Source organism: Centrocercus urophasianus, unplaced genomic scaffold (genome assembly GCF_019232065.1).
Source record: "Centrocercus urophasianus isolate 14NV4802_14NV808 unplaced genomic scaffold, USGS_Curo_1.0 seq_16, whole genome shotgun sequence".
NCBI lineage: Eukaryota > Metazoa > Chordata > Aves > Galliformes > Phasianidae > Centrocercus > Centrocercus urophasianus.
The window spans coordinates 14,685,045-14,712,591 of record NW_024884711.1 but is presented as its reverse complement, the minus strand read 5'-3'; the positions used below and the strand labels follow the sequence as shown (position 1 = coordinate 14,712,591).

The 27,547-nt window shown below is 41.0% G+C and overlaps 1 protein-coding gene across 2 annotated transcripts; it reads left to right on the top strand.

The window, feature by feature from the left end:
- Positions 1-134: 134 nt before the first annotated feature.
- Positions 135-26,896, top strand: PLEKHA8 (pleckstrin homology domain containing A8). 2 transcript variants are annotated; one of them, XM_042816794.1, is made up of 14 exons: positions 135-207; positions 8,999-9,115; positions 9,674-9,829; positions 10,763-10,887; positions 11,558-11,716; positions 12,510-12,550; positions 13,278-13,435; positions 15,404-15,563; positions 15,968-16,053; positions 16,753-16,811; positions 18,352-18,482; positions 19,037-19,107; positions 20,461-20,522; positions 21,393-26,896. In XM_042816794.1, exons 1-14 carry the CDS (start codon positions 168-170, stop codon positions 21,588-21,590), a joined length of 1,563 nt encoding a protein of 520 aa, XP_042672728.1. In that variant the 5' UTR covers positions 135-167; the 3' UTR covers positions 21,591-26,896. The 2 variants fall into 2 exon arrangements, with proteins under 2 accessions (XP_042672728.1, XP_042672729.1); XM_042816795.1 differs by lacking the exon at positions 11,558-11,716.
- The last annotated feature ends 651 nt before the right edge of the window (positions 26,897-27,547 follow it).

Below are 27,547 nucleotides of genomic sequence, written 5' to 3'. Positions count from 1 at the left end.
GAAGCGTGGCAGAGGGCCGGCACGGCGGCGGGGGCCGGGCCGCGCAGGGCGGGCGGTGCCCCGCTATGGCCCTGGGTGCCGGCAGAAGCGGCGGCGGGAGGCAGCGGCGAACGGCGTGAGCGCGCCGGGGGCCGGCCGCGCTGCATGGGGGCGGGGGCCCGGTCGCCATGGAGGGCGTGCTGTACAAGTGGACCAACTACCTGAGCGGTGAGTCGCTGTCCCTCGCCAGCGGCGGGGTCTGGTCCTCTGGGGAGGCACCGTGTCAGTCGCGCCTTGCTGTGCGGGTGGGAGGGCGCTGGCGATCCCAGCTAGGGCTGAGCGAGGTGCGGCCGGGCGGCGAGCGCGAGCCAGGCGGCGGGGTAGAATGTGCTGGGGCATTCCTGCCGCTCTTCCCCTTCACGCCTCCGGGGCTCTGAGGGGAATCAGACAGTGAGGCACCAGGCGTGGGTTTCTTCGTTAGTAAATACCCTTATGTTGTGGTATCTGTGCGGCGGGAGCAGCCGTTCTCGGCTTTCAGTGCGGGTTGCAGTGTTATTAGTCATTTCCCCATCGTCGGTAAGAAATCAAGTCCTGTGTCCGTTTGATCTAAAGTTGTGTCTGTTTGTTTTCGCCCGTTTCACGTAGGTGCTGGGGCGTATTTTGAAGCCTCACGCTTGCTTTCATGCCGTGAGCTCTGAGCTCCGTGTCCCCGTGCCGCTGCAGCTGAGCGAGCGCCTTTGGCACTGCCGGGCGCGCGGCTGTGGTGGGCTCAGCAGCTGCTCTGCTAGAAATGGTCCGTCTCCGTCAGCGCTTTATCTTTTATCCACGCTGACGTTAGGAAAAAAACTCTTCTCCAGAAGAGTTGCAAAGTGGCACCGGCTGCCCGGGGAGGTGGTGCATTCACCGTCTCTGGAGGTGTTCGAGGACAGCGTGGATGTGGCACTGAGGGATGTGATCAGTGGGCATGAAGGGAGTGGGTCGGTGCTTGGACCTTAGAGGTCTTTTCCAACTTTAATGATTCCGTGATTCCCTTTCAATCGACCGTTATGAAGAAAGATGACGCTGTGCAAACGTCAATCTGAATTAATGCAGGGCGAAATAATCTGATTTATCTGGGTGCATGAGGTTTGCCACAAGTGAAAGCTAGATAAGCTTTCTTCTTCACAGGGAGAAACCATGTAATGGATGATTGAAGTATCTTTCTTATTTCTTGTTTCCGCTAGTGAACATAGTGGCCAAGGTTACCCTGTCTTTTCCCAGGTTGTTGAAGGGCTGTCTGTGTTGTGTTTGAGAACAGTAAATTGGCTGTTCTGCAAACTAGCAATGTTGCATGTGCTTTCTTTAGGCATATATTTTCTGCCCTGAGGCCACTGAGTTATAACTTTATGCGATCATGCAGAAAAAAATACAGTGGTGTATTTCCCCACAGCCCTGGGGCAGGAAGCTACATCTTTGTTATGACCTACATGTTTACTTGATAGCAAGAACGTTTCAGAAGTAGGAAATGAATTGGATTTACCATGGGCAAAGGTTGGAATGTTTGGATTGCCACCTGAAACACAGATGAACTTTCCTTACTGCTCAAACAAGTTACCTCGTTTCACAATAAACACATTTGTTTGCTTTATTATAGATTAGGATGATGTGAGTTAGTATTGATTGATTTCTGCTTGGAGATAGGTTTTCCTCTGGTGTTAAGCCTCAGTTTGTGTTGTGATTTCTACACACAGGTCCTCCAAGCTGCCCATGAAATCCAAGTGTAGAGAGTTTGGGCTTTAGAACTCAGTTGTTTTATCCCCAATACAATGGTCACCAGACAGTGGTTTCTCTTTATGTCATTATTACTACTATTTTTTTTATGGTCATGTAAACTTTCCTGGAGTTACAGAGGTGCAGAGACTGGGAGACCAGAGACATCCGGTCCAACCCCACTGCTAAAGCACATTCCCTAGAGTAGGGATCAGATACTCTTTTCTGTGTCTCATCCTCTGAAGCAGATTAAAGAGAATGGGGCCCTTTGTAAGAATCGTTGCTGAAGTATTAAATGTGGTAGAACTTTTTCACTTGGTAAATACGATGCATCAGCAAGCTTCCAATTACAAATCCTTAAACTCTGGTTATCTTAAATCTTGGAGGCATGCAAGTTAGATAGCCTCAGCCAAGTCTGTGATCAGAGCATGCAATTTGGTCTTAAAAATTCCTACATTTCATCCTTCGCCAAAACTGTATTTCAGCATTGCTTGGTAAAAGTTGTGAGGCCTATTGTAGCCAGCAGTCTGAGTGCTAAGAGCATCACCCTGTACCTTCCCTATGCCTCTTTGGTCTATTGTGCTGCTGCCCTGTGGCCCAGGCCAGCTGAGAGCTCTCTGGCACGTACAGTGTCAAAGCAGACTTTTGGCTGCGGTGCTGTAATGTAACTGTTCCCAAACAGGGGGGATGCTGATTGCAGAACAAAGAAAAGTAGATAGCAGAGATGGATTGCACACACAAGCTGCTCACTTCTGCTTGGAAGCTGCCTCCATGTGATGCTTCTGCTGAACTCAGGCTGCAAGTCACACTTCTTGTTTGTCACACTCTGTGATTAAGAAAATAAATTTCTTAACTCTTCGGAGATTGCCTTGTAAAAATAAGCTGGGATTTTGATTTCTCACAAGGTTTATAGAATGAGCAAGCTATTATTATCCAAAGGGAAATAGGGTGGAGACAAGGAATACTTTCTTTCAGTTATGTGTGTATCAGCTTGGCACTCTGATTGATTTTTCTACAATTTTACTTCTGAAATTGAATTAAATTCAGATCTTCAGCATAAGGCATGCTTTACCTGGGTTAACTGGCCCCAGGCAGGACTGAGGCTGACTCTGGAAGGGATGGGATGTATCAGGTCTTGGCTTGTGGATCAAAGGCAGCTTAGTCATTAGAAAGAAAAATGCTGACTGCCTCCACTGATTTGCCTAGCATTCTTTATGTGCTTAGGGAAGTGGCTTTGATTGGTTTTATTTTTTCTAACCTTTTCCTGGTGTTTAAATATTCCCTTTGCTGAGTAACTCTAACCCTACCAAGTTCATCTTCCCTAAGGCACCTCACATTCATGCCATTGCTCGTGATGCTGCATCGCACCACATGCCACAGCTGGCTCCTCTCGTCTGCCTTTATGGTTTGTTCCCTGTAATTTTATTATTACACTCTGAATTCTTTGCAGTTTGTTCCAAGATGCCAAGAGCCAGTACCAAGCAGTAGATTTTAGGCTTCATGTAGAGCTTGAAGTTACTCATGTCTCTAATGATTCAGACTTCCTTAAACAACTTGAGGGGAAACTTTAAAGAAAACTGACGCTCTTTCAAATGTTTGTAGCTATGGATACATAGATCTGCGGATATTTGGATGCTATTGCTTAGAATGAGTTTTTGATTTCAGAGTTTAAGAAATCTGACCTTTCAGGATGGGGGATATGTACACATCTATTCGATATGTAGCTCTGAGAAGTAAAGTCCTCTATTTCTTAGATGGAGGAAGTAGTTGAAAACTGCACATTAAGTAAACATTTGGTTCCCAAAAGCTTTTGTTTATCACATTTCTCCCTCTTTTTGGCTCTGGTTATAGTCCAGCTTGTGACTGCATAAAATGAGAAGGGCAGTGGTCTGACCAGCATTACTGACCGTGTCTGCTGTCAGACTAGCTGTTAGTCTTTGCATTTTGTGTAATTGTTTGTGTGATTTGACCTTTCCCATCCATTCTCTGCAAGCACACCTCCCTCACTCCACTGCTTTTCCTTCACACAGCAGTCTTGCTTCTGTCATACCTTTTTGGAAATGAGCGCCGTGCTTTGCAGCAGAGAAGTTGGATGAGGCTGCAGGAAAGGCCGGCAGTGTCCCCTCTCTCCTCTGTAGGTGAGGGAGCTGCAGAGCAGCACAGCGCTTCCCAGCAGGTATGCTGCAGTACCGGTGCCTCTTCATTCTGCCCTTCTGCACGGAAATAAGCCATCACAGGGAACACAAGCAGAAGGTGGGGCAGAATGACGGTAGAGATTGTCTTGTGTGTTCTGGTAAAGTCATTGTGTTGACTGCGGTTAGCAGGTTAACCACAGCGCAGGTCACAGACAGAAGCTGGGGAAGTGCGAACAGAGGAGGGGAATTTTGATAGGTGAATGTTTTGTTGCTTAGAAGACTCAAATTAGTGTGTCTGAGCAGTGAGCTGATTTGCTGCACTTTTGCCTCCATCACTGTCAGCAATCAATCCCTTCTCTGCCCTTTGTCCTTTCACCATCCCTTTCAAAAATGCCTGGTTACTGGGATGATGCTCTCCATTCCTCTTAAGGATAGCTGGCCACGGCTGTAGAGCTATCTAGAGCTACATTTGCAAACACACAGACAGTTGCTCTGTGATAGCAGGTTGCTTTTCCAGTGCTGCAAGTATTGTGCTAACAGTTATATTTGGAATGGGGCTGGATTTTGTGAGACTTCTGGGAGAAAAAACATTTGGGAAAGGGTCTCTGTATTTAAGCCAGTTCTAGCTGCTGTGTGCTTCACTTGCACCACTTTTCTCCCTCAAAAGAGTGATGAATTCATGACAAAAAGTGATACAATGGTTCAAGTGCTATGTCTGTTAATTTCAAGGCTTTCAGAGGCTATTGTTATGGCTACCTTTTGTTACCATGCACATCCTCCCTAATAAAGTAGTCTGCAGGCATTCCTGGCAGCTGCTCTCTAGGTGAGAGGATAACAACTCAAAGGTTGTTGTATGAATCGTGACCCGTTCATTCGCAGCATTTCTGCTGTCCCTCATGTGTGGATTTTTATCCTGGCAAATTGCTTCACTACAGAGTTAAGGTTGCAAAATGCATTCCGATGCCTCAGGTTGCACCTTCACAAAATCCTTTCATAGCTTTGGAAGGTGGTTTGGAAATGCAGCAGTTCTGGTGCACATTACTTCTGTCAGGATAGCCCATTCCTGCATTGTTTCTGCAGGGGAAAAGGGAAATTTTCAAGCTTTGTCTAGGCAAAATGCTCTTCTTCTGAATACTGTTCCTGAATGATAACATTAAATATTTGGACATGAGAACTGAATTTAATCTCATAAGAGGTAAAAGAAATTAATTCTTAAGATCAGAACTTTAAGATTTACCATGTATGCTCCTAATATTTGAGATTACAAACAAGTTGGGGTTTTGAAAACATTTTGTCATTTTGCAGCATGGAGATTTTTATTGCCTTTCTTTGACAGAAAAATCCATGCCATGTCCTTCAGATATTAGTGTGTTAAAATCAATAGGGTTGCTTGTGGGCTGACATGGAGTATTTGTGTTATTTGTGTTGTGCAGCTGAGGAAGTGCAGGGAGCTCAGTGGAGGAGGAAGTTTATCAGCACAGCCTGGGACAGCTCAGCAAGGTGTCAGGCAGCTGGAAATAAGATCTCTTGACTCGGTCCTGTGTTGTGTCCATTGAAGATGCATCCTTTTACTGGAAAACCTAGTTTTCTTCATCATTGGAAGGCAGGCATTTTGTAAGTAACTGTTACATGATAAGAAGATGGTGTATTCTGGGTAATAGCTACTATCTGAACAACGAGGGGCAGGCTGGGTTTAGCAAAGATCCAAATTTTGTATTACATTCATAGGCTTGCATTAGCGCTGGCAACTTAGCATTTCACTTAGGTTTTGCAAGCTAACAGCACTGCCTTGGGCTTGTTTGAGCTTTTCCAGCAGTTCTCATCAGGCTATCAGTCATGGACATGATACCTTGGGTGCTGGGAGATAAAATGATGGGTGGAAGTATGTTGAACACTGCTTACCCTACCCATGGTGGGATGAAGAGATGGATGTTGCTTGCACTTGCTGTGAGATGTCTCTCATGACTTTGCAAAGAAGAAGTGCAAAGGCCTGCCACAGAGTCATGTTGCTGGGATATTAGCAGTGGGGATGGGGGTGTGTAGGCTCCTGTTAGGTGGATGTTGCTGTAATGTGGAAGGTTCGTAGTTATCTCCTATCCACACTTAAAATCTGAATTCAGGTCCAAGAAATCCAAGGATTATTTATTTATTGTATATGTTTTTCTAAAGACTTATGTTGAAGCTCAAGAAATTAGTAAGCATAAAGTTTTAGAAAATTCTCCTGGGAAGCAAGTAGTAATAAAAGCCTATGTGTCTTGCCTTTGTGCCTTTGAGAAATGCAACTGGAACTGGCATCTCTTAATTGCAGCTTGTTTTCCAGGTCATCAGTTTGACTTCTTGAGTATGTAATTCTCCCAGATGGTTTGGCGTTATGGATGTCTGACATGATCTACATGTCTTCAAATGTGGAGTTTTTTTGTTTTTTTGTTTCTCCAGGCTTGGTACTTTGCAACCAGAGCTTTCTGGAGTCTGAATTGTGTAACATTAAAATTTGAATTATGTCCAAATTTCAGCGGTGTTATCAAGAAATGTCAAGTTTACTCAGCAACAGCCACATCCAGACTTCCTGAAGGGTAGTGATGGAAGTAGGCAGATCTCTCAGACTGGGGAAACTGCTTAAATGTTTGTTTCTGTGCTGGACAATATTTGGTCTTCCAGGCTCTGCAGGTACTAACTTCAAGTTTCACAAAGAAGTGCTGTATTTATTAGGACCAGTAACCAGTGTCTGTTGGGTGTTTATTGTTAATGGCTCTGTGCCTCTAAGACAAGCTGTGGAAGCAGGTGCTACATTTAGTCGTGCCTGTACACCAGCGATATGAATGGACTCAGTAAATGCTGCTGTTGTGTCAGTGCTCTCGCCAGAGGTTTGGCTTTAGCTTTCTATCTCAGATGAAGCCTGCGTTCCAGCTGTTGCAGTCTTCCTACTGGAGTTTATGGGTAGAGAATAAAACCAAATAAAGCCAGGATTTGTGCTTATCAAAGTATCTTTTTGCTGCTTTCTCTTCGTTGTTTTCTTTCTCTGCTCTTTGTCTGTCTGTGAATGTGAAGTGCCTGTAATTGAAGATTGTAACCCTGTTGCACTGTCCGGGATTTGTCAGCCACGCACTATTTTTAGCTGGTTGTTTAGGATAACCTTCCTGTGGCATTGAGAACCAGGTGGTTACTGCATCTTCTGACAGAATCCTGCTGTGATTGGGGTTTTTTTTAATTGTTTACTTTTACCAAAATGCATTTTTATTAGAATAGTGATGATTGTGTTCAGAAAATATATGCTGTTCAAGTTAACAGTTGTCTATCTCTGCACTTTTAATGCCTTCTTAATAAAGAAGACTTAGGTTCTGCAAAGCAAGAAGCAAGACAGATAATTGCTGATACTGCAGATGAACCCCAAACAAACAAAAGCCTCCACAAAATGTATTGACTCATGACATTTTTAACCAGCATCTGAAATGACAGGGGCAGAGTGCTTTGCATGTTGGCTAATTGATAGCTTAGCCTTTGATTGATGAGATGCAATTTAGTAGAGCATCAGCTGCATGAGCAAAGCTGAAATAGTTTGCGTGCACCAGCTGGATCTCCAGACTGAATTAGAGGCCTGTATTGACTGTGACACTGTGTTATTTAAGGGATTGAATCTGTGCCATCAAGTGTCTGAAGCAATGAACTGCTTCTCTCTCCTCAACAATCATCTCCTTTTTTTTGTGAGCTCCTCCATACAAATAATGATTTTAGGATACTTACTGTATTTTGGTGACAAGACTAATAAGAACCAAACTTGTTCTCTTTTTTTCTTTTTTTTTCCTTTAGAAGTTTCAATCTTTGTAGTTTTTGCCATTCAAGCAAAATAAAGAACCTTTGAGAATGCTTTGGCATTTACAACACTTTTATATTCTTCTAGAAAGCAGTGGAGGAGCTCTAGAAGAATATGAAGAAGGCTTTATGTTTAATTTGTTTTCCCATTTCCCCAAAGGTTTGGTAATGTGTAGACCAGGCTGTCCTTCGTGCTGTGGTACTGCTTATACGCAAAACAAAACCCATCTCCTACTGTTTGTCTGGGGCTGTAGGGCTTTCTAGGGGTGAACCGAGTAATGCTTGGCTACAGCACTGGCTTAAAGCCAGCTGATTAAGAGCAGTCACTCCTCCAAAGAGATGTGCTCAGGTTCTTGGGGTGCTGCGTGCATCATGGCCATGTTTTTTTCCTGTAAGATTGCTGACCCAGTGTGGAATATGGGTATCTCAGCTCTGGCCCTGTCCAGAGAAGCATGTTGCAGCTCAGGAATGAAAGCTGATTTGCTCCAGTGACGTTGCTGTCTTACTTCTTAGGTTAATGAGCTTTTAGTTTTTAATTAGAAATAAATGGTGGCTACTCAGTCTTGTTTATTTGTATCCTTTCATGCTAAGAAGTGCTTCCAAAAGAAGAAAACAGAAGGGATAGTTTAGTTCTGAAGTTGGGCAGCAGGGTGGGCAAAAGCAATGCTCAAAATGATTTGTTTTGGTCTAGCCTGGTGTTTTCATTGTTTTCCTGGAATGGGTCCAGAAGTGCAAGTTATTAATTACAGGCTGCTTTTTATAGGGACAGCATGGGAGTTTCACAAGCTATTGAGAAAAGCTTTGTTAAAAGACAACTTTCAGAAATCAGTGTATTCCCCCTCTTTCCCTTGATATAAGATCTTCTTGCCTTTTGTTTCTGAAGGTAGTTGGAATGGGCCTTTCTGAAGGAAGGTAGGTACATAAGGCAAGACAGCTGTGCTGACTTCTGGAGAGAATGAAGGGGTGGATTGAGAAGCAGTGGATGAAACTGGTGTTCTGAGAAGGTGCTATAAGGAGAGAAAGAGTCCGTTATACCTTGCTAGTATAACTACTGAAAATGACATTTGGCATCTCAGGAATATACCTCCGGAGTGTAGCTGACAGCCTTCAAGTCCATCTGCCTGCAGGAAGGATGTGTAATTGCTGGCAAGCAGTGGTTGTAGAGTACAACATCCAGACCTGTCACAGTCTTACCTGTTGGAATGATTTATTTTTCCTGGGGGAACCAAGAATCTTTGGGGCCTTATTTGCAGCAAGTCTTGAATTAGAGAGGTGGTGGAATTGCAGGGGATGCAGTAATGGAGAAATGCAATTTTGTCTCTTAGGCTGGCAGCCTCGTTGGTTTCTTCTCTGTGGTGGTATCTTGTCCTACTATGATTCTCAGGAAGATGCCTGGAAGGGTTGCAAAGGAAGCATCCAAATGGCTGTGTGTGAAATTCAAGGTAAGTCAGATGCAGTGACGCAATTGCACAAGGTTTGGCTAATAAGCATATATTGCATTTTAGGTGAAATTTCGGGTCACGAGAGCTGTTTGTGCTCTTATCTTGATGCTATGTATTTCTAGTAAATAAGGAACTTGATTTATGTACAAGGTAGTATTTTGAAAATGTTAGAAGAGCTGCAAGTCTCATACAGTGGGTATTCTACATGGAGGTGTGTCGCTGTTCTTTCATGAGCCATAGTGGAAGAACACAGAGCTTCAAGTGACTCTTCCTATGCACAAAGTGCTAAAACTAAAATTATGAGTAATAAACTTTGATACTGCTCTCTCAAATGGGTTTACTTGCCATGGGAGGCACAGCTCCTGAATGCTACTGTACTGATTGTGAAGCTGCTTTTCATAGCCTTTTGTCCCACAGCTGTATACGTGTCCTGTCTATTCCCTTGCTCAGAAGTAACAAAATGGCGGTGGGGGAGTTTTGAGGCTAGCATATCTGCTGAGATATTCAGTTGGGCTGGGAAAGGTGGAGGAGCTGGCCTGAAATCTGTGTTGCTTCTAGTTCATCCTGCAGATAACACACGAATGGACCTGATCATCCCAGGGGAACAGTACTTCTATCTGAAAGCAAGAAATGCAGTTGAGAGGCAAAAGTGGCTGGTTGCGCTAGGAACTGCCAAAGCCTGTCTGACAGACAGCAGGACACAAAAGGAAAAAGGCAAGAAATCCCTTTTGCTGTCACACATGTTTGCATTTTATTTCCCCAACCCCTAGTAGATGAAACACAAAGATGACAAAATCAGTACTTGATCTCTGTGTCCAACCTGTGCTTCAGGCCTTTGGTGCTGATAAACACCAAGATGTGGGAGCTCTAGATAGCGATGTCAGGCATTAACTCTCACTGCAGGGATTTGAATACTTCTCCTTAAGACATGCTGTGTATAAATATTTTGAAAACTGTGCTGATGGCTTCCATGAGTACAAGAAGAGTACACAAAATGCCATTCATACAAGACAAAATGTCTTTATTTAAGGGTGGTGGAGCACTGGAACAGGTGGCACAGAGAGGTTGTAGAGTCCAGCATTGGCAGTATTCAAGATCTGTCTGGACTTGATCCTGAGCAACCTGCTCTAGTTGTCCCTGCTTTAAACAGAGGAGTCAGACTTGCTGATCTCTTCTAGCCTCAACCGTTCTATGACTCAAAGATATACATTAAGTTTTGTACTTGAAAGTAAATGTCTTTTCCCTCCAGCGTTTTCTGCTCAGAAGGTAGAATCCCAGTTCTTTAACTCAGTGTAATTGTTTGCTACTTAGTAAAAACAGGCAAACAAAAATACAGTATGTAGGGATTTTGTCTTATTCATAAGGTCCTTTGAGGTCAAATGTTGTCTACTTGTTTCTTTGTTTTTTTCTGTGCTGTAAGCCTAGGAACGTTCTGAGCCTATGGCAGCAAATAGTGAAACGTATTTACCTGTCACAAGTGTAATATTTGGCCAACCCTGCTCATCTTTTTGAATTTATAGAAAATGCTTTGAAACACAGTAGTATTCATTGAATTAGATTGGATAGTAATGTCTCAGCAGCTTTACAAAATCACATACTGCAAGATGGATGCACTGAATTCAACATTACTATTTTTTTCATTTTTAGAGTTCACTGAAAACACAGAAGCCTTGAAGACTAAAATGTCTGAACTTAGACTATACTGTAACCTTCTTGTTCAGCAAGTGCATAAAACTAAGGAAGCCAGCATTTCTGCTGTATCAGAACCAGAGGTACAGCTCTATTTTTGGTGTGGACCTCTTCAATAAAGACTTAAGCTTTCTGAACTCTTCTGGTTAGCCAGTACAGTATTTGTTCACACTTACTGTTGCACTGTCTTTCTGCTGAGGACCTGTGGGAAGTTGCATACCCACACAACAGTTCTTGTTTAAATGAAGTAATACTGTATTGTTGTTGGCAATGTGTTACTTCATTCTGTGTAAGTTTGTTTTTTTTTGCTTGTGGGATTTTTGAAGTTACTTCAAAAGTTTTCTTCAGATTATTCTGTCTCGTTTGTTTACTTTCGTTTCCCTTGTCAGTGATACCACTGGAGTACCACTACTGAATACAGCAAAGCTTACAGTTAATCTATTTTTAACATCAGAGATGTGTAATTTAAAAGGCATATATTATATATATATAAAATATACATACATATATATATTATAATACAAATCTACTCTGCTTGTTGTAGAGAAAAACTGATGAAAGCAGCAATGCTATAAAGGGGCATTGGGCCAGTAATATGGGATGCCAGTTCTCTCAGCAGCTGACACTTTGTCAAACAACAGCTTTGTCAAGCAACAATCATGTCTGTAGCAGTTATGGGATTTGTAGATGTTAGTTGATCCAAGCTGATCTTCTGTGGTGTGTCTGTGTGTTCCAATTGGTTTATTCCTACAGAGTGGGATTGATGTGGGAGCTCTGTTGAAATCAACATGTGACACCTTCCTGAAGACTCTTGAAGAATGTATGCAGATTGCAAATACTGCCTTTACTTCTGAGTTATTACATCAGACCCCTCCAGGATCCCCACATTTAGCAGTTCTCAGAACAAACAGGGTAGGGACCAGTACCCTTTTCTATCAGTCTTGGTGTGGAAGGTGCCGTTTCTTAAGTTAGCATTTGTGGAAGCAGATAATGAGGTGTTTTTTTTTTTTTTTTTTTTTGGTGGCCAATCTCTTAACTCTTAATTATAGGTAGAAGCTATTAACCATTAACTTTCAGGGCCTGATCCAGCTGCAGGCGTGTAAAAAATCCTGACTGTGTGCCCAGGGTGGTCCATTGTAGGAGATCACAGCAATTAATATTCCTGAGTTACTAGCATCACATCTGTCTTAATGTGCCACCAGGGGCTGATGAGCTTATCTTCTTACTGACTTTCTTTAATCTCAAATCCATAGCTACAGGTGTAAAATTGAAGCATCTCTGGCAAACAGCTGGTTAAGGTGTACGTAGAAATGTAGATACTTCACTGCACCTGAGAAGTGAATCCACTCCGCTCTATCTGGTGCCTGGCTCCATGTTTCTCATCCTGGTTTTTCAGTTTTTGTTTTTTTTTTTTAAGTAAAGAAAATATCACTGCAAGGAAAACACTTTGCCCTAGTTTTGTACATGTGCTATATGGCATCTCACTTGGTACTTGCTAGGTAGCTAGCTTCTGAAATAAGTAATTTTTTTTTTTTTTCTATAATAGTGTTGTCATATTTTTCGTATTTCTCTGTATATTGTTTTTGGGTCTATGCCTAGCTTTTCTGCTGACTGCAGTTTGGATTTGTTAAAATGCAAAGTTCTGAAACACAATACAGTCTTATTATAGATAGTGTCTCCCCACCCACCCCCTCTTATCTTACAGATAAAACACTCAGTCTTGTCCAGTCACACCTCAACAGAAAGGTATAATAAATCTTTACTATAAATCTTTTTCTAATCTGTTTCTGATAGTGTCTGTTCTTTCCATGTTTTTCTCTGATATTACCAGTAGCGAGTACAGGTAGAATTATATTGCTCTGAGCCATATACTTGGGAACAGATGCAATGAAAAGGAGCTAGCTCTTCCCACTTCATATCTTTTCTTTCTCAGCCTTTTCCCCTTTATTTTTCTCCTCCCCAGCCATCCACCATGTGACTTCCTGGCCAGTCACCAGCCATCTCTTTTTACCTCGATGCTCTTCCCTACATCTTAGGTTCCACTGCATAAGCTCATTAAATCATTGATGGAGAGCAAGCTATATTATTTATGGCAAGAAATATCATGAAATGGCAAGAATTGTCTATATATATTATATGCATAGTATTTAAAAGCACTAATGCAGGGATGATTTTTGGTTACAATACCTCCCGTGATTTCCATTTTTTTGTAATCAGTTGAACTTCTTTGATTGCATCTCTTTTTAATAGATTATTGTCAGTACATTCGATATTCTGAAAACTGACGTATATATCGTGCTTGCTGTGGATAAGTGGCCTTGTTCCTTTTGTTATTGTAGAGAAGTTATTTTGCTCAGAGCAGTCTGTGACAGCATGTAATTTGTGACAACTGTTTTTCCTGTATTGTTATTTGTGTGTTTTCTCAGGAAGAAGTACTGTTTCATACTAACCATCATGCCTTCACTTTCTTCAGACAGATGGAATTGAACCCCTGTGAAAACGGCTCTGTAAAAGCAGAAATTAACCAGCAAGAGCAAACCTTTATAAAAAGTCTAGCATGTTTAAACTTGGAAACAAATGAGGGGAGCAGTGTTGTTTCTGTTGAGGATCATATTGCAGAAGATTCGGCAGGTAAGTCTGAGTACCATCTTTACCCAGCATCGTCATTCTTGTAGTGTAAGTGGAGGGCTCTGTAGGCTGCCTGAGAGAGTGCTGCTGATATTTTGCTTCCTGGGAAAGGGAATGTCAGTGTAGTTCAGTCTGATACCTGCCCGTTGTCAAGTCTTCTCAGCTTAGTTCTTTCCCTTGTTGGTCTTAGGACTGAATGGGGAACAAATAAGATGTTCTTTTTCTTTTGGAAAGGTGCAGGCTTCTCTAGATGCTGATAGACAGGAGCACCGATATGTTCTGGCAGAGCATGGGATCTTCTTGATCTGTGAACAAGTATTTAATTCCCAGAGGCTCTCTGCTGGGAAGATCAGCACCTCTGCGAGTATATAGGGTTGCAGTGTCAGAAAGGAACATTGAAGTTTTAGGTGCCTGTGTCAGAGTGGTTGACCTTGTAGTTGCTGATGATTGTTCTGACAAATATTTATGGAAAACTAAAGCTTTTTTCCTTCCAACAGAGTATGTTAAAAGCACCTCTTAGACTTCCTGGCCTGACAAGAGGTGTTTACCCCCAGTATTTTTCCCAGCTGTCCTGAAATCAAACCTATTAAAATCTTTTCAGTGGATTTGATTTCTCTATAGGTTTGAAGTACTTTAGCATGTCTTCATCTCAGAGCTTTTGCTCTTTTGTCACTTAGGGTTTACTATTTGAATTAGATATTTCAGAAGTCCCTGGTCTTGATGCATGGCACTCACAGAGGACATGGGCTGTTTCTTTACTCTCTGAGTCCTCTGTCTTTTTGCAGGACAAATCAGTGACATCCTCCAAACTCTTGTTCCTTACCATTTCCTTACAGCGTTTATTTGCTTGGAAACAAGGCAGGGATATAGTGATGGCTGAGGCCATTTTTCTCTGGGTTTTTTTTGTGGTGTTGGTTTGTTGGTTTTTTTGTTTGTTTGTTTGTTTTTGCCCTGGGGATCATGGGTGAAGTCTCATTGCTGCTGCTGTTACCAGATGTGAATGGTTCTTTTCACCCAGCACACATTCCAGGCTTATTTAGTGGTTCTGCAAATGATTGGGATTGCTGCAAAATTACTTTCAGGCTATCTTCAGAGGAAGAAAGTTTGTTGCAGCTGAATCTTTTCTGCCAGAAGTTCAATTTCACTTCGGGTCTATAAATCTTCAGTGGCATTGGCAAGTATTCCTTTTCTGGAGAGAGAAGTTCCCTGAGAAATTCTGGTTGTTTATTTAATGGTGTGGCAGTAGGATGTGCTTTGGCCTGCAGTTTCCTATGAGGTCAGGAGGTCTTGCCATGCATGGATGTGACCTTTCTTTGGGTATATAAAACTTAGATAAGTTTGGCTTTGGAAGTGATTTTGTAGTCCTCCGCATTAAGCAGATGTACTTGTCCCTAGAGGAGAAATAAAACTAACTGCACTGGGGGAAAAGAGAACAGGATCTTTTTCTGGGAAACTCGAAGGTTATTATTTCAAATCATGAGAATGCAACAACCTTTAATATCATAGCACTACCCACCTAAACAGGCACTTTACTTACCAAGAAAAGCAAACAAGTCAGCTTCTGAAAATGGGCAGTGCTGCTTACCAGTACTGGGGAAGCTACAGCTGGGTGAGAACTATTTTCCTTCAAACAGATCAATCTGTACTGACCTGCATATAATAGCATTTTCAAAGCTCTTCTCTACTTAAGGCTGTCCTTGTTGAGGATGCATGAGTATGGTGACATTGCAGCCTGGTACTTGGTTTGGCTGATTAAAAATAGTGGGAAGGAGACTGGTCTAAATGTTGTCTTAGTGTAGCTGAGAGCAGTAGAAGTGTGGTGTCATGGTGCTGGCAGAGAAAACTTACATGACCAGTTATCCTAATGCCTTCCTTCAAATAGGACATATCTTGAGGAATAGTAATAATAGTATGGGTATGTGGCTTTTCTTTTTCTATTTATTTATTCTTTTGTTTTCTTTGAATTTTAAGGCATGAAGGAAGATGGAGAGAACAAGCTGCAAGCTGTAGAAAGCCTTGATGCCCAGAAGTTGCTGCAGTCAGAAACAAATTCTTTAAGTGGATTGACTCTGTGTGAGGAAGATGAAAATGAAAACGGGTTTCCTACTTTCTTCAGTGTCATGAGCAATAGGTAGTACATGTTGCAGATTTAAATCATGAGGATGATAAAACTTTTTAAGCCTTTAATTGACTCATTTTCAAGTCTGTTCTGTCTGCAAAGCTTAATTTGCTGAAATAATATGTAACAAGAATGCATAAAGCACAGAAATGGATGAAGATGCCCTTTGTAAAATCAGTTGTACAGAGAGAAGTGGGAGGGTTTTTCCCTTGTTTGTAATTACATGCTTCACATGCCACCAGATGTGTATTTTCTGTAGACATTAAATTATTAAAACAAAAGCTATGCTGGTGGTTTAATCTGTATAAATTTTAATTCTGTTCAAATTAAGTAAGCATGAAACAGCTCTGGTTTTTAGCAGTTACAGAAAAGGCATTGTTAAAGTAACAATTTTTTCTGCTCGTCTTGGATACCAGGTTCAGTGATATTGAACTTCAGGAGGAAGAGGGCATACCGACAGAAGAGTTCCTGGAGTCATGTTATGCAATTGTGCCCGTTCTGGGTAAGCAGCTTCTTTTCATGCTGTGGTGCCTCTGAGTCCTTTTATCTGCCACCAGCTGGGAGAAAAGGTGGATCAGTTGTTCTGGCAAATTGTTTAGTTCCCTGAATTAAGGTAATGTAAGTAGTTCCTGCCAGCAGAATTAATGTGACTGGTACTAGGAGATGTTTCTCATTCTTGCTCTTTATAGAGGATCCTCTCTCATTTAGATAGGACCTGTGTATAAGCTGTCTGGAAATCCATGGCTATGTCTGGAACAGTAATTTTTTTTTCTCCTCAAAAGAACAGCACGTAATTCCTTATGCATCCAGTACAGCTGTCTGCTGTACCATCAGCTGTACTATCTATTGTCACTCTTTGATTCTCCCCCGTGCCCCAAATAACTTCTGTTTCCAGCTGGTGCAGTCCTTCACCTCCATTGTCCCTAAATCTAACAGTGGGTATAAAGTCCTTTTAAGTGTGCATCTTGAGGACTTAGCGTTTGGAAGTCTGCGTATTTTAACATTTGTTCCAGCCAATACAGATTTGTTCTGCACAAAAGAAAGACTTTTATGTTGTTCTTCTAGCTTCTCCTTTTTAGAAGAAAGCTAACTTTTCTAGCTTTTTAGAGATATTGTTAAGACAGTAAATAAAATTGGTACTAGGACATGAGGACTGAAAAGAGTAATAATTTTAAAGTATGTATCCCTTTTTTTCCTCTAGACAAGTTGGGACCAACTGTTTTTGCTCCTGTTAAAATGGATTTTGTAGGTAACATCAAGGTAACTTGATTTTTTAATGCTGCCTTTTAAACAAAATATCTGCCTTAGCTACCAGACCCCAAGAATTTTTGTCGTAGTAGTCAATTCTGGAAGGCTTTATAACATTTGATAATTTTGCTATCTGCCTGATCAGAATGCTGAAATATTTCTAATTCCGTTCTTACAGATATCATGTATTTAGTAAATCCAACTGTTGTGTATGAGCAAACTTGAAAAATACTTAATTGACTGCCAAGTAAAAAGTCTATTACATAATTTATATGACTTTGATTCTGCGCTGAAAAGATCATAAGTTATTATGTGGTGATATCAATATTAACTTTAGACTGCTGGTCAAACAGGACATAAACACCTTTCCTCACCCAAGAAGGAGCAAATTAGCTCACTAAGAACCAGTTTCTCAGCAGCTGCAAATGGGGAACAAATCCTTCAACTTAGATTCTCCTGAAAGTTCTTCCAGCTCTAAGTCTGAAAAGGTTTGCTACTTGTGAGATAAGATGTATTCAAAGTGAGACTCTTCATAGCTTTTCTTTCAAGGCTGAAAACAAAAAAAGCAAAGCATATCTCCTGAGTGTATGATAACAAACACTGGAAGAATGCAGTTAAAAAAAAAAAAGCAGATCCTTGACTGAGCCACTTGCTTTCGTTTGCGTTTTGTGGTGGGATCACAGTAGGAGCCAAGTCCTGGTGCAGGTAGAACCAGGCAGTGCCGTGGTGCAAGGCTGATCCAGCAAATCTGTGGCCCCTCGTGACTAGCCAGGTGTATATGGAGCTGTGTGCAGCCATGGGGAATGCATGTCATAAGCCTGTCAGTTGCAGTTGCCCAACCACATAATCACAGAATCTCCAATGTTGGAAAAGACCTCTAAGACCATCCAGCTCAAGTGCCCACCTATCAGCAGTATTTCACACTAAACCACATCCCTCAGTACAGAATCACAGAATCAGAATCACAGAATCACCCGGGTTGGAAGGGACCTCAAGGATCATGTAGTTCCAACCCCCCTGCCTAGCAGGGCCACCAAACACACACATTCAGATCAGGTTGCCCAGGACCCTGTCCAACCTGGCCTTAAACACATCCAAGGACGGGGCATCCACAACCTCCCTGGGCAGCCCGTTCCAGGGCCTAACCACTCTCCTTGTATAGAACTTCCCCCTAACATCCAACCTAAATCTTCCCTCCTTCAACTTCGATCCATTTCCCCTAGTCCTGCTGTTGTCAGCCCTTTTGAAGAGTTTACTCCCCTCGTGGGTGTAGGTTCCCTTCAGGTATTGATAGGCTGCAATGAGGTCACCCCGCAGCCTTCTCTTCTCCAGGCTGAACAAGCCCAACTCCCTCAGCCTAGCCCAACTCCCTCAGCCTGAGTACAGCCTCTAAATGACACGTAATGAGTATAAGAGGATGGAACTGATTGTGGAGGGGGATCTGTAATATCTCTCTGCGGGAAAAAATTATGATAAATAAGTGGCATGCATGGGACAAGTTGTTGTTTAATCTCAAACACAAAGCTTTGCCTCTTGTTTTTCTTTCCTCCAGAAAATAAATCAGAAATTTATAACCAACAAAGAAGAGTTTGATACCCTGCAGAAGATAGTACTGCATGAAGTCAGTGCAGGTGTAGCTCAAGTTAGAAATTCTGCTACAGAGGCACTCCTATGGCTGAAAAGGTAACAGTTTTATAACTATTTCAACTCTAAACGATCAAGTGCAACAAAGGGTCAGCACAAGCTTATGTATATTACTTTCACAGGCTCCATCTAAATTGACTAAGCTCAAGATTAATGTATTATCTGTAGTTGTGTCGCAGCAACTTTACCAAAAGACCTGAGAAAGTAATCACAGACAGTCTTTTTTTCTATTAAAAAAAACAAACAAACAACAGAACAAGTTATAGGGAATGACTGTTCCTGCTGGGACAGTACATCATGCAGATCATTTCAGTCTTCAGCACAAATGTTTCAGGAGTATTTTTTTTCCTTAAGCTGGAAGAGAGGTTGGAGGACGTGGCTACATTTCTTTGTTCAGATTGAAAATGATTCTGTAATTCTGAGTTTTGTAAGCAATGGGTGTTGAGTTGGCTCCAGAATATCCCTCTGATATGTGGAAATGAGAAATTGACTGTATACTGACATTACAAAACCTCCAGAGCTGTACCGAACTCTATGGGACTTACTTTGTTATAAATATGATTTCTCTTTGTTTTGTTGTTTCATTCTGGAAGAGGCTTAAAGTTCTTGAAAGGGTTTTTGACAGAAGTGAAGAATGGAGAAAAGAATATCCAAACAGCTCTGAGTAAGTACCAGTTGGTTTATTCTTCATGTGCTTGTGAATTTACATAGCTATTTTCCTTCTTGTTTTGAATGTATTTTCTTTTCTTTGGTGATTAATAATATGAATAACCTCCAAGACACAACTTTTTCTGAAAACGTCTGTTGTTTAAAAGTGGCCATCATCAAGCAGATTGCTAAATAATGATTTAGTGCCACATAAATGTTTGCTTAATAGGAATACTTCTGGCAAGGGAGCAGACATATCTTAGGAGAAAAGTTCTTTGTCTCAACCCATTTTCTCCGCTGATATGCAGCGAGAGCATTCCCAAATTCACAGTTGCTGTTCTATTTCTTCAGTTTCTTGAGAAGTTTGCCTCTATATTTGTTGTTAAGGCCGAGAATAGACTTGTCAATACTATTTGCTACACAGTACTTACTTCCCCCTTATTTCTTTGCTCTTACTGCTGTATACCTTCCACATACATCTCTTACTGTAAAGATAAAAAGGATATATTTGCCAGTCATTAGACTGGTAGCTGTGGAGTATTTCATATTGGAGCAGATACTGTGGCTAGCTTTTACTGATTTTATATGCTCTTCAAGAATAACTGTCTGCGGTTCGCTGAGCAAAGATCCAGATGCAGCAAAAGAGATATTTTCTCGATGCAGTTCAGGGAATCTGTAACAACACCAGATACTTAAAAATTAAAGTGAAAGCCAAGGATATTGAACATTGACAGTAACAAACTTGGAAAATAAGGCTCAAAGGTGTTCATTTTGTATATAAAATATTTTCTATATGAAAGTGGAGCTATCTAGGAACATTAGGATCTTCATCCAAGGCTGCACTTGGGAGCACTCACAAGAGAGGTATGGAGTTTGTGTGTTTTGTTTTTTTTAAGACTCTGCTTTCTGTTTCGAGGGTTCTTAAACTTGGCTCTCAAATGTAAAGAGAAAGTTCTTGTTCATTATCTGAGTTAATCATGTAGGCTGAAGCTGGCTAATGATCTGCTCACAATATAGTTCCATCCCATGTAATATTTTCTCAGACTTGCACTGAACTAAGAACTAGATAATAGAGGAAAAGTTAGTAATGAAGCACAGCTAATCAAGTAATTGCCTTTGCCTTCCTGTCTGCTAGAACACTAACTTGCCATTATAGGAGGCTGACAGCTGAGCTGAGACCCCAGTGCAGAATCCTGATCTGCCTCTCCTTTTTTCCTTCCTTTGAGTCATAACTTTAATGCTTAAAGCAATCATTTGCATCAGGTAGCAATAATATATCCTTGACTAGTTGTTCCTAAGCTGCAATATCCTTTGGTGATGCAAAACTAAATGCCATACATGTATCTTGTTTTGTTTGTTTTACTTTAAGACAGTGCTTATGGAAAGACATTACGGCAGCACCATGGTTGGGTTGTCCGTGGGGTGTTTGCGGTAAGTGCTTCTCTTAGCTACTGTTAAACTTGAGGGTCTTGTTATTGAGAGCTTCTATTATTTTTAATTAATGTCGTATTAAAAATTGAAACATTAAAATAAGTAGATTCCTTTCTTAGAATCTTATTCTCAGAGCGCACACTGTAGCTATCAAGGTATTTAGCGCTGAGCTTTCAGGATAGAACTTGTTTTCTGGACCTGAAATGGATTATTTTTGCATGTATATTGTTTTTTATCGTGTGTTTTGCACTTCACTTTTGCATGCCTGTTAAAATAAGCGATCTTTTGAGATTGCTTGTTTGAGTATTCATCTTTCTTTGTGTATGAGCATTTGAGAAGGGCTGATGCAGTGTGGCAGAGTTGAATGTATAGGCTCCAGTAGTTTATTTTTTGTCCGGTCTACCAGCTCCCCCTTGTGTCTTTCTCTGGAAATTATTAGTGAGACTACAAAAAGAAAAAGGAATGCCTCAGCCAGCTGATCACAACTGGGATTGGGAGAAACAGGAATAGTGAGGAGAGTTTTCTAAAAAGCATTTTGAGAATGGGACTTCAGTGCTGAAGCAGGTTGGGAGCTTCCCTAACAATCTAGACTTAGTTGGATTTTCTGTTTAAGTAACTTCTGATGTTCTTTGTTTGTACAAAATATGATAAACTGACACTTCCTATAAATCTGGCACCTCTGAGGATTTCTTAAAATGAGGATCTACACAGAGATAATAAACAGTTTAGTCTCTTTTATCAATTAATAGACTTAACATATCCATATATGTGTCAGTGTATTAAATCTAGGCAATCTAGGTGTCACAGTTTCACTTGGGTTTATTTTCCTGTTCTGTTTGGTAAATCTAAAAGCTTTGTTTCCTTTCCCAGTTAGCTTTAAGGGCAGCTCCAACGTACGAAGACTTCGTAGCAGCTCTGTCTGTAGAAGACTGTGATCCTCAGGAGGAAACATTTTACAAAGCAATGCAGAGGGACCTCAACATTTACTTACCAGCCATGGAAAAGCAGCTAAATATCTTGGACACTCTCTATGAAGTACATGGTTTGGAGTCAGATGAGGTGGTATGACTACAGTAAGACAGCATCTTAAAACTTCAGGGACTGTGTCTGTTAACAAAGATTTTTTTGAATATCATTTCTGTTCAGTATAGCTTTTCAGGTGGGAGAGGTGTGAGTGTTTGGGGGGAAGGGTATGTATGGTTTTTATTTCTTGTTGTGCTTGTTTTGTGTTTAAATGCAGAGGTACAGTTTCTTTTTGGGCTATAACTATGTCTGTAATGAATGTTTTGGACTGTTCCTCACTTTCCTCACTCCCTGTTCCCTTCACCTTGTAAAAGTAATGGAGCAGAATTTGCCCTTTGCTTCCACACTTTGTGTGGGAGCTGCGCATGCAGCAGAGCTGTCATGATATCCACGTGGAACCAAGCAGGCACTGCTGGCTCGGACTCTCTCCTGCCCTGTTCTTCCCACTCTAGTGAACCTTATTGTAGCAGAAGAAAGGGTGGTTAAATGCCAGCTTAACAGGTATGCAGTGAGTTTTTACCTTATTTTGGGTTGAATCTTTTTTTTAATTGTTTTTTTGTTTTGTTATGTTTGGGGTTTTTTTGTTGCTTTTTTTTTTTTTGTTTTGTTAGTGCAGCATCTCTAAAAGTGTTAGAGATCTTCACCACGAGCACATGTAGCTGGTGGTCTGAGCTTCCACAGGGAACCAGTCTTGGAAACTAGCCATTGTGTTCTGTCCCAGCTACTTGTTTGTACCACATTTTCCCTTCTGGCTCCTGACAGTGAGCCAAATCTAAAGGAAATTTTCCTTAGTGCCCTCCACAGCAAGATGCTCCTGCCCATATTGCTTGAGATGAGCGTGCTGCAACATATATTGTGGTGCAGGAAGGAAAAGTGTGTGCATGACAAGAGAAGGGAACGCTGTGAGCATGGAGTGCCATTCTGTCTGCACTGGTACCACTATTGTTCCCTCTGCCCTGTATTATTGAAAGTGAGCATGAAATAGCAAAGCCTAGGGGAAGCTAGAATTTATCACCGAGTTGTTGTACATTATGCCATTTGCAGACTTTAAAATCTAAAATTATGCAGAAGTGGCTAGGAAGTAAGAAGGTAAAATTTGCACTTTTCTTCCTTTACAGATAAAAAAGTGCACCTAGTTGCTGTTAGAAGTGATAAAGAAATCCTTCTAGGTAGTTTGTTATACATAAATGAGTAAGGACAAAATTCCTGCTTGTGTTGAAGATTAGAACACTATGAGTTACTTACTGCCAGTTCAAGGTATAAGTGGGTTTCTCAGTAGTGACACAGGGCTTTGGATGGCTTTGGATAGCTTTGTCCAAAGAGCTGAGTATAACTCATGGGCAAATAAGACTAATGCTCATGAGGTTCCTAAACTTTGGTAAATCCTCGTACAATTTGTTGTCACCATACTCACAGGATAAATACTGGCTTTTGCTAGGCTAAAAAGCACATTCTGACTAAAATGAATGTACTGCAGGCCTGCTGCATCATTCTGAGAAAGCAGTCTCTGCATACGTAATACTTGATTTTTTCTCAGGAGCCTAGCACTGGAGGCTTTAAGAAAAGTATATGGTGAGTGAAGAAAACACCAAATGACACACTTGATGAGTAAAGCAAGATACTAGAACTGTAATTGGGCATTTAAGTAGTATGACTTTCTTGTTCCTGTCATCTTTTCTGAACTGTGACTATCTATAGTCCCTACGTGCACCAGGATAGAATCAGAAGGATATAGGGTCTTTAGTTCTTGGAGTTTTCTTGTTTTAATTAGTATATGTTTGTTTAAATATGAAGTCAAAACTTTTGACCAAAGCTCAATTCAATTATTTCAGTACTTGCAGTGCTAAAAATGAAGCAGAGAGCCTTTGAGATATGACTGTCTGCTTCTTCACAGTGTGAATGCAAAAAAAAAACCAAAAAACAAAAAAACAAAACAAAAAAAAAAAAACAAAAAAAAAACCAGCAGAACAACCAGCTCTCCATCCCCTGTGGTTTCCTCAATCTTTTCTGCTATTATGTGGGAAACTTTTCTGTAACAGGTCTTAATGCTGTGATTAGATGGAGACCACATTGCCGCAGAATAGCAGGAGTGTGTGGGGAGGGCAGGAAGAGATCAGTCTTCTCTAAAAATTGATAGTGAAATCATGATGGAAATTGACTTCTCTTTTTTTAACTGTAAGCTTTTTCAGTAGCAGCAAAACAGATCTAGCACTTAAAGGCTTGGGCATTTTTTGCTTTTGTTTCATTTGTTCTGTTTTGTTTTTTCAGCTAGTGAGAGAACCGCTGGCTTGTTAGTAGCTTGCCAAGCCAAGTATTTGATACTAGAAGTAAAGAAGGTTTATTTCTTAAGCAAGGAACTGAACAGCTTCACTGGGCCACTAGCTTCAGCAATTACCAACTTTTACAGTTCTTCTTTCTTCCAACAAATAGGAAGTGATCTGCAGTGCATATTGTGTAATTAGCATGGCATCCGCCCTCAGAGCAGGCTTTCTTGCCTTGCTCTTCTGTGTAAAGTTGGTCTTTCTAAACTGTGGAATTGGTGCTTGGGAACATTCTGTGAAGATGGTGGCTTCAGGAGATGCCAGTGTCCGGGTTGTTAAATAGGGGACTTTTAGAAATGGAATTGAGCAAGGTCACCTTGCTTTCAAAACCTGTGCTGCTTCTTGCACTGTTCTTGCAGGATGTTGAGCGCTTTTAAGACTTAAGGATGCTATCTTCTCAAACTACCACTGAGAAATGCTGCAGCATGTTGCACAGCTGAACTCCAAGTTATACCTCTAAGGATGCAATAGACCAGATCATTACACATAAACAAATACACAGCTAGATGACAATTTCTTTTCTGGCAAGCATAGAAGATGGTTCTTAGTAATTGTAGAGGACAAGCAACTAACTTTGGCCCTCAAATTTAGAAATGGAGAAGAGGTAGGTGGTTTTTGCTTGATTTATTTGGCTCATTGATTAGTGATGATGGGTTGGGTTTCCTTGTCTTTGTTTAGTGGCTGACATTTATAAACAACTGACCTGTATACAGATAGCAGTCTTTGTGACTCAGATAACAGCACCCTTGCTCTGTATACTCTACATGAACTGCTTTAATTTCTTAAACTGCACTAGTCTGAAGTTTTTTTGTCCTTTTCCTTTACAAGTGTTTTCAGCTGTTTCTTCAGTGTCCAACAGTTGCATATTCTCAGGGATATTACTTAGCCATGGCAAAATAAGAGTAATCACAGCCTTACCCTAGGAGAGTCAGACTGCTTTTTGAGCTGGGTATAGAACTCTGATACAGCTCATGACACAGACAAAGTCTGTCCAGCGCACATCCTTGCTGAGACATGGTAAATCCCAAAGCAATCTGAAAAAAAAGTGCTATCTAGTGCTGTATAATGGCTGTCAGCATATTTTAGTAGAGATCCTACACACATCTTTGTAATACAGTGCTGTTGGCATTAGAGCAGAGCTCCTAAGTGGTTTCAGTCGAGTTCTGCATAGCACTGGCAGGCTTTTATTTATTTTATTTATTACGTATTTCTTTTTAAAGCAAACTGTGTTTTGGAGCCCCCTCTGCTATTTTAAGACACTGCACTCAGTTGCATACTGAAGTTCTCTGACTTTACAGTTGTGGAGTCTGAATTGCATACTCAAGTGCTTTATCGCTAAGGTCTCATTGAAACATTTTGTCTTGATACTGTTGTAATATGAGTCTCCCTTCAACAAATGCGCTTAAAGCTAAGGACTGCAGACCTTCACCAACAAACCTTTTGTAAAGCATCATCAGGATTTAGGTTGCAGTCATTTGCTTTAAAAATGTATCACAGATTGAACATTGTCACTTCCTCGGCTGCCCACATAGAAGTATGCCCAAAATGTGCTCCAGTTGTTTGTGATGTGCTTTGGCAAAGAGACGTGGACTATAGAGAATGGTATTACCTGTGTGCTTATACTGGAGCCTCTCACCATCTCTTTTTATCATTGATTCAGCTTTTGTGAAAAGCTTTAAAGACCCCTAAATTTTAGATACCAAAAAAGATCATTAGCACACTCCCACCTTTCTATCTTTCCTCTTCCCCACTTGTTTCCCACTCCTTCCCTTCCTCCCATTTGTCATCTTCTTTGTTGTCAGAGCTGTTGCCGTCCAGCCAAAGCATCTCCGTAGCAGTGTGAAGTAGGAGGTTTTATAAGTCGTTAAATGGGAAACTGAAAAGCAGATCTGAGTTTTGTGGCAAGGACAGAGTTGGATGGAGAATGTGCTGCTTTTCTTTGAAGCTTTGCCCTGGTTTGAGATACTCTGCTAAGACAACCATGCCGATTTCATTGATTGAATTTAAATCAGGACATTTCAAAATTGGCAGCTCTACCTCTTAGGAGTGAAAGCATGGGGTTTTGTATTTTTAATGGGCTTATTTCTCCTCTCTTTGCGTGCATAGTACCGATAACAAAACAGAGAGGAGGGGGGAACTCATGACTGAATTCCTACCTTTTTGCTGCCTTCAGTAGCCCCTTGGTGAGCAAACCCTGCGCACTTTGATGTCCTGCATGCTCTGGTATGAAATCACCCATGTGCAGTGGGGAGACCAGAGCACGCACTCTGCAAACCCATTCAGGAGCTCATCCTACTCAGTTCACACAAGGATTTAAGCACTTGCTTTGAAGTTTGAGCACAGGCATATGTTTCACTGACAGACTTCTTACACTGGCACGCATTTCTTCAAAATGTGGCCTTTCACTGGCATTTGTTAATATCCCTTTCTTGGTATAGTATTCTGTGTGTGTGCACCCCCATACTCTGGATGTCTAAAGACTTTTTTTTTAACTTTGTATTGAGAAGGAATCAGGATATGGAAACAAGGAAGTTTCACATTTGTTTACTTTATTGTGCACTGCAGCTTTTAGGGATCCCGAATATATTATTTGATTCCTTCATTTAAAGCCACCTTGAAAGTTGGTGATTTTTGTCTACTTGAAACAAGACAAACAAATTGCATTCTGGAATATGGTGACTGAACTGAAAACCAAAGCAGCTTACTTTTGTGGTTTCCATTTCTATTTTCTTGCATCTTTCAATCCAGTTTTGGGCATTCATTTTATTAATGATAAGCTGAGCTTACAGTGAGCCTTATTGAGATATAAGATGAAGAGAAGGTATATTGCCTCACAGTTTAATTCTAAGGGCTTGGTCATGCCCTAGAAATCACCTCCACCAGCGTAAGCATTGCACAAATTGTGCTGTCATAAGCAGTTCAATCTTGAAATTTTGGAGTTTCCAATCTGCGTCATCTCTCACATGATACAGCATCTGTTTTTTTTTTTGGGTTTTTTTTTTTTTTTTTTGAGTATTGTTAAGACTTCTGCCAGACTTTTTTATTATTTCATTGTAATAAACTTATTTTAAATAAGCATGTTTTAAAATCTCACTTCTTCCTTGCATGGATTTGTTTTTTTTTTTATTACAACAGAGGGCCTAAAGTGCTCTTCAGGACTGCATCTGTTCTAGATACTGTGTGAACAGTCAAAAAGAGTATGTTTCTGGTTGATAGAAACTGCCTGTATGTATCTTTGTATGAAGAATGTTCACACACATGGAGCCTGTTTTGATTACGAGAATAAAAGCTGCATCGGCAATATAGCTGTGGGTCCTTGGCTAATGTAAATAGCTGAAGGCTGTGGTTAAGAAACCAGCCTGGTACCATCAGAAGATATGTATGTAACAACTAGAGGTAAGGATGACCTTCTGCCTGGACTTGAATTTGTTCTGTAGGAATACCTCAAGGTTTTCAAAATTCTGGGGTCATCTTGAGATGAGATGAAGAAAGGGCCTTTTATGTATTGTAGATATGTAACTTGTTTCTTTCATTCCCTTTTCTCTCTCTGTATAAACAGAGAGGACACAAGAGCAGAACTATCTGTCACATCTGATTATCTTTCCGTAGCCCTGTCTGTCCAGCATCAGTGCACATGTGAGTGAATGGAAATCACATGCACAAAAAGCTCATGGGCAAGCA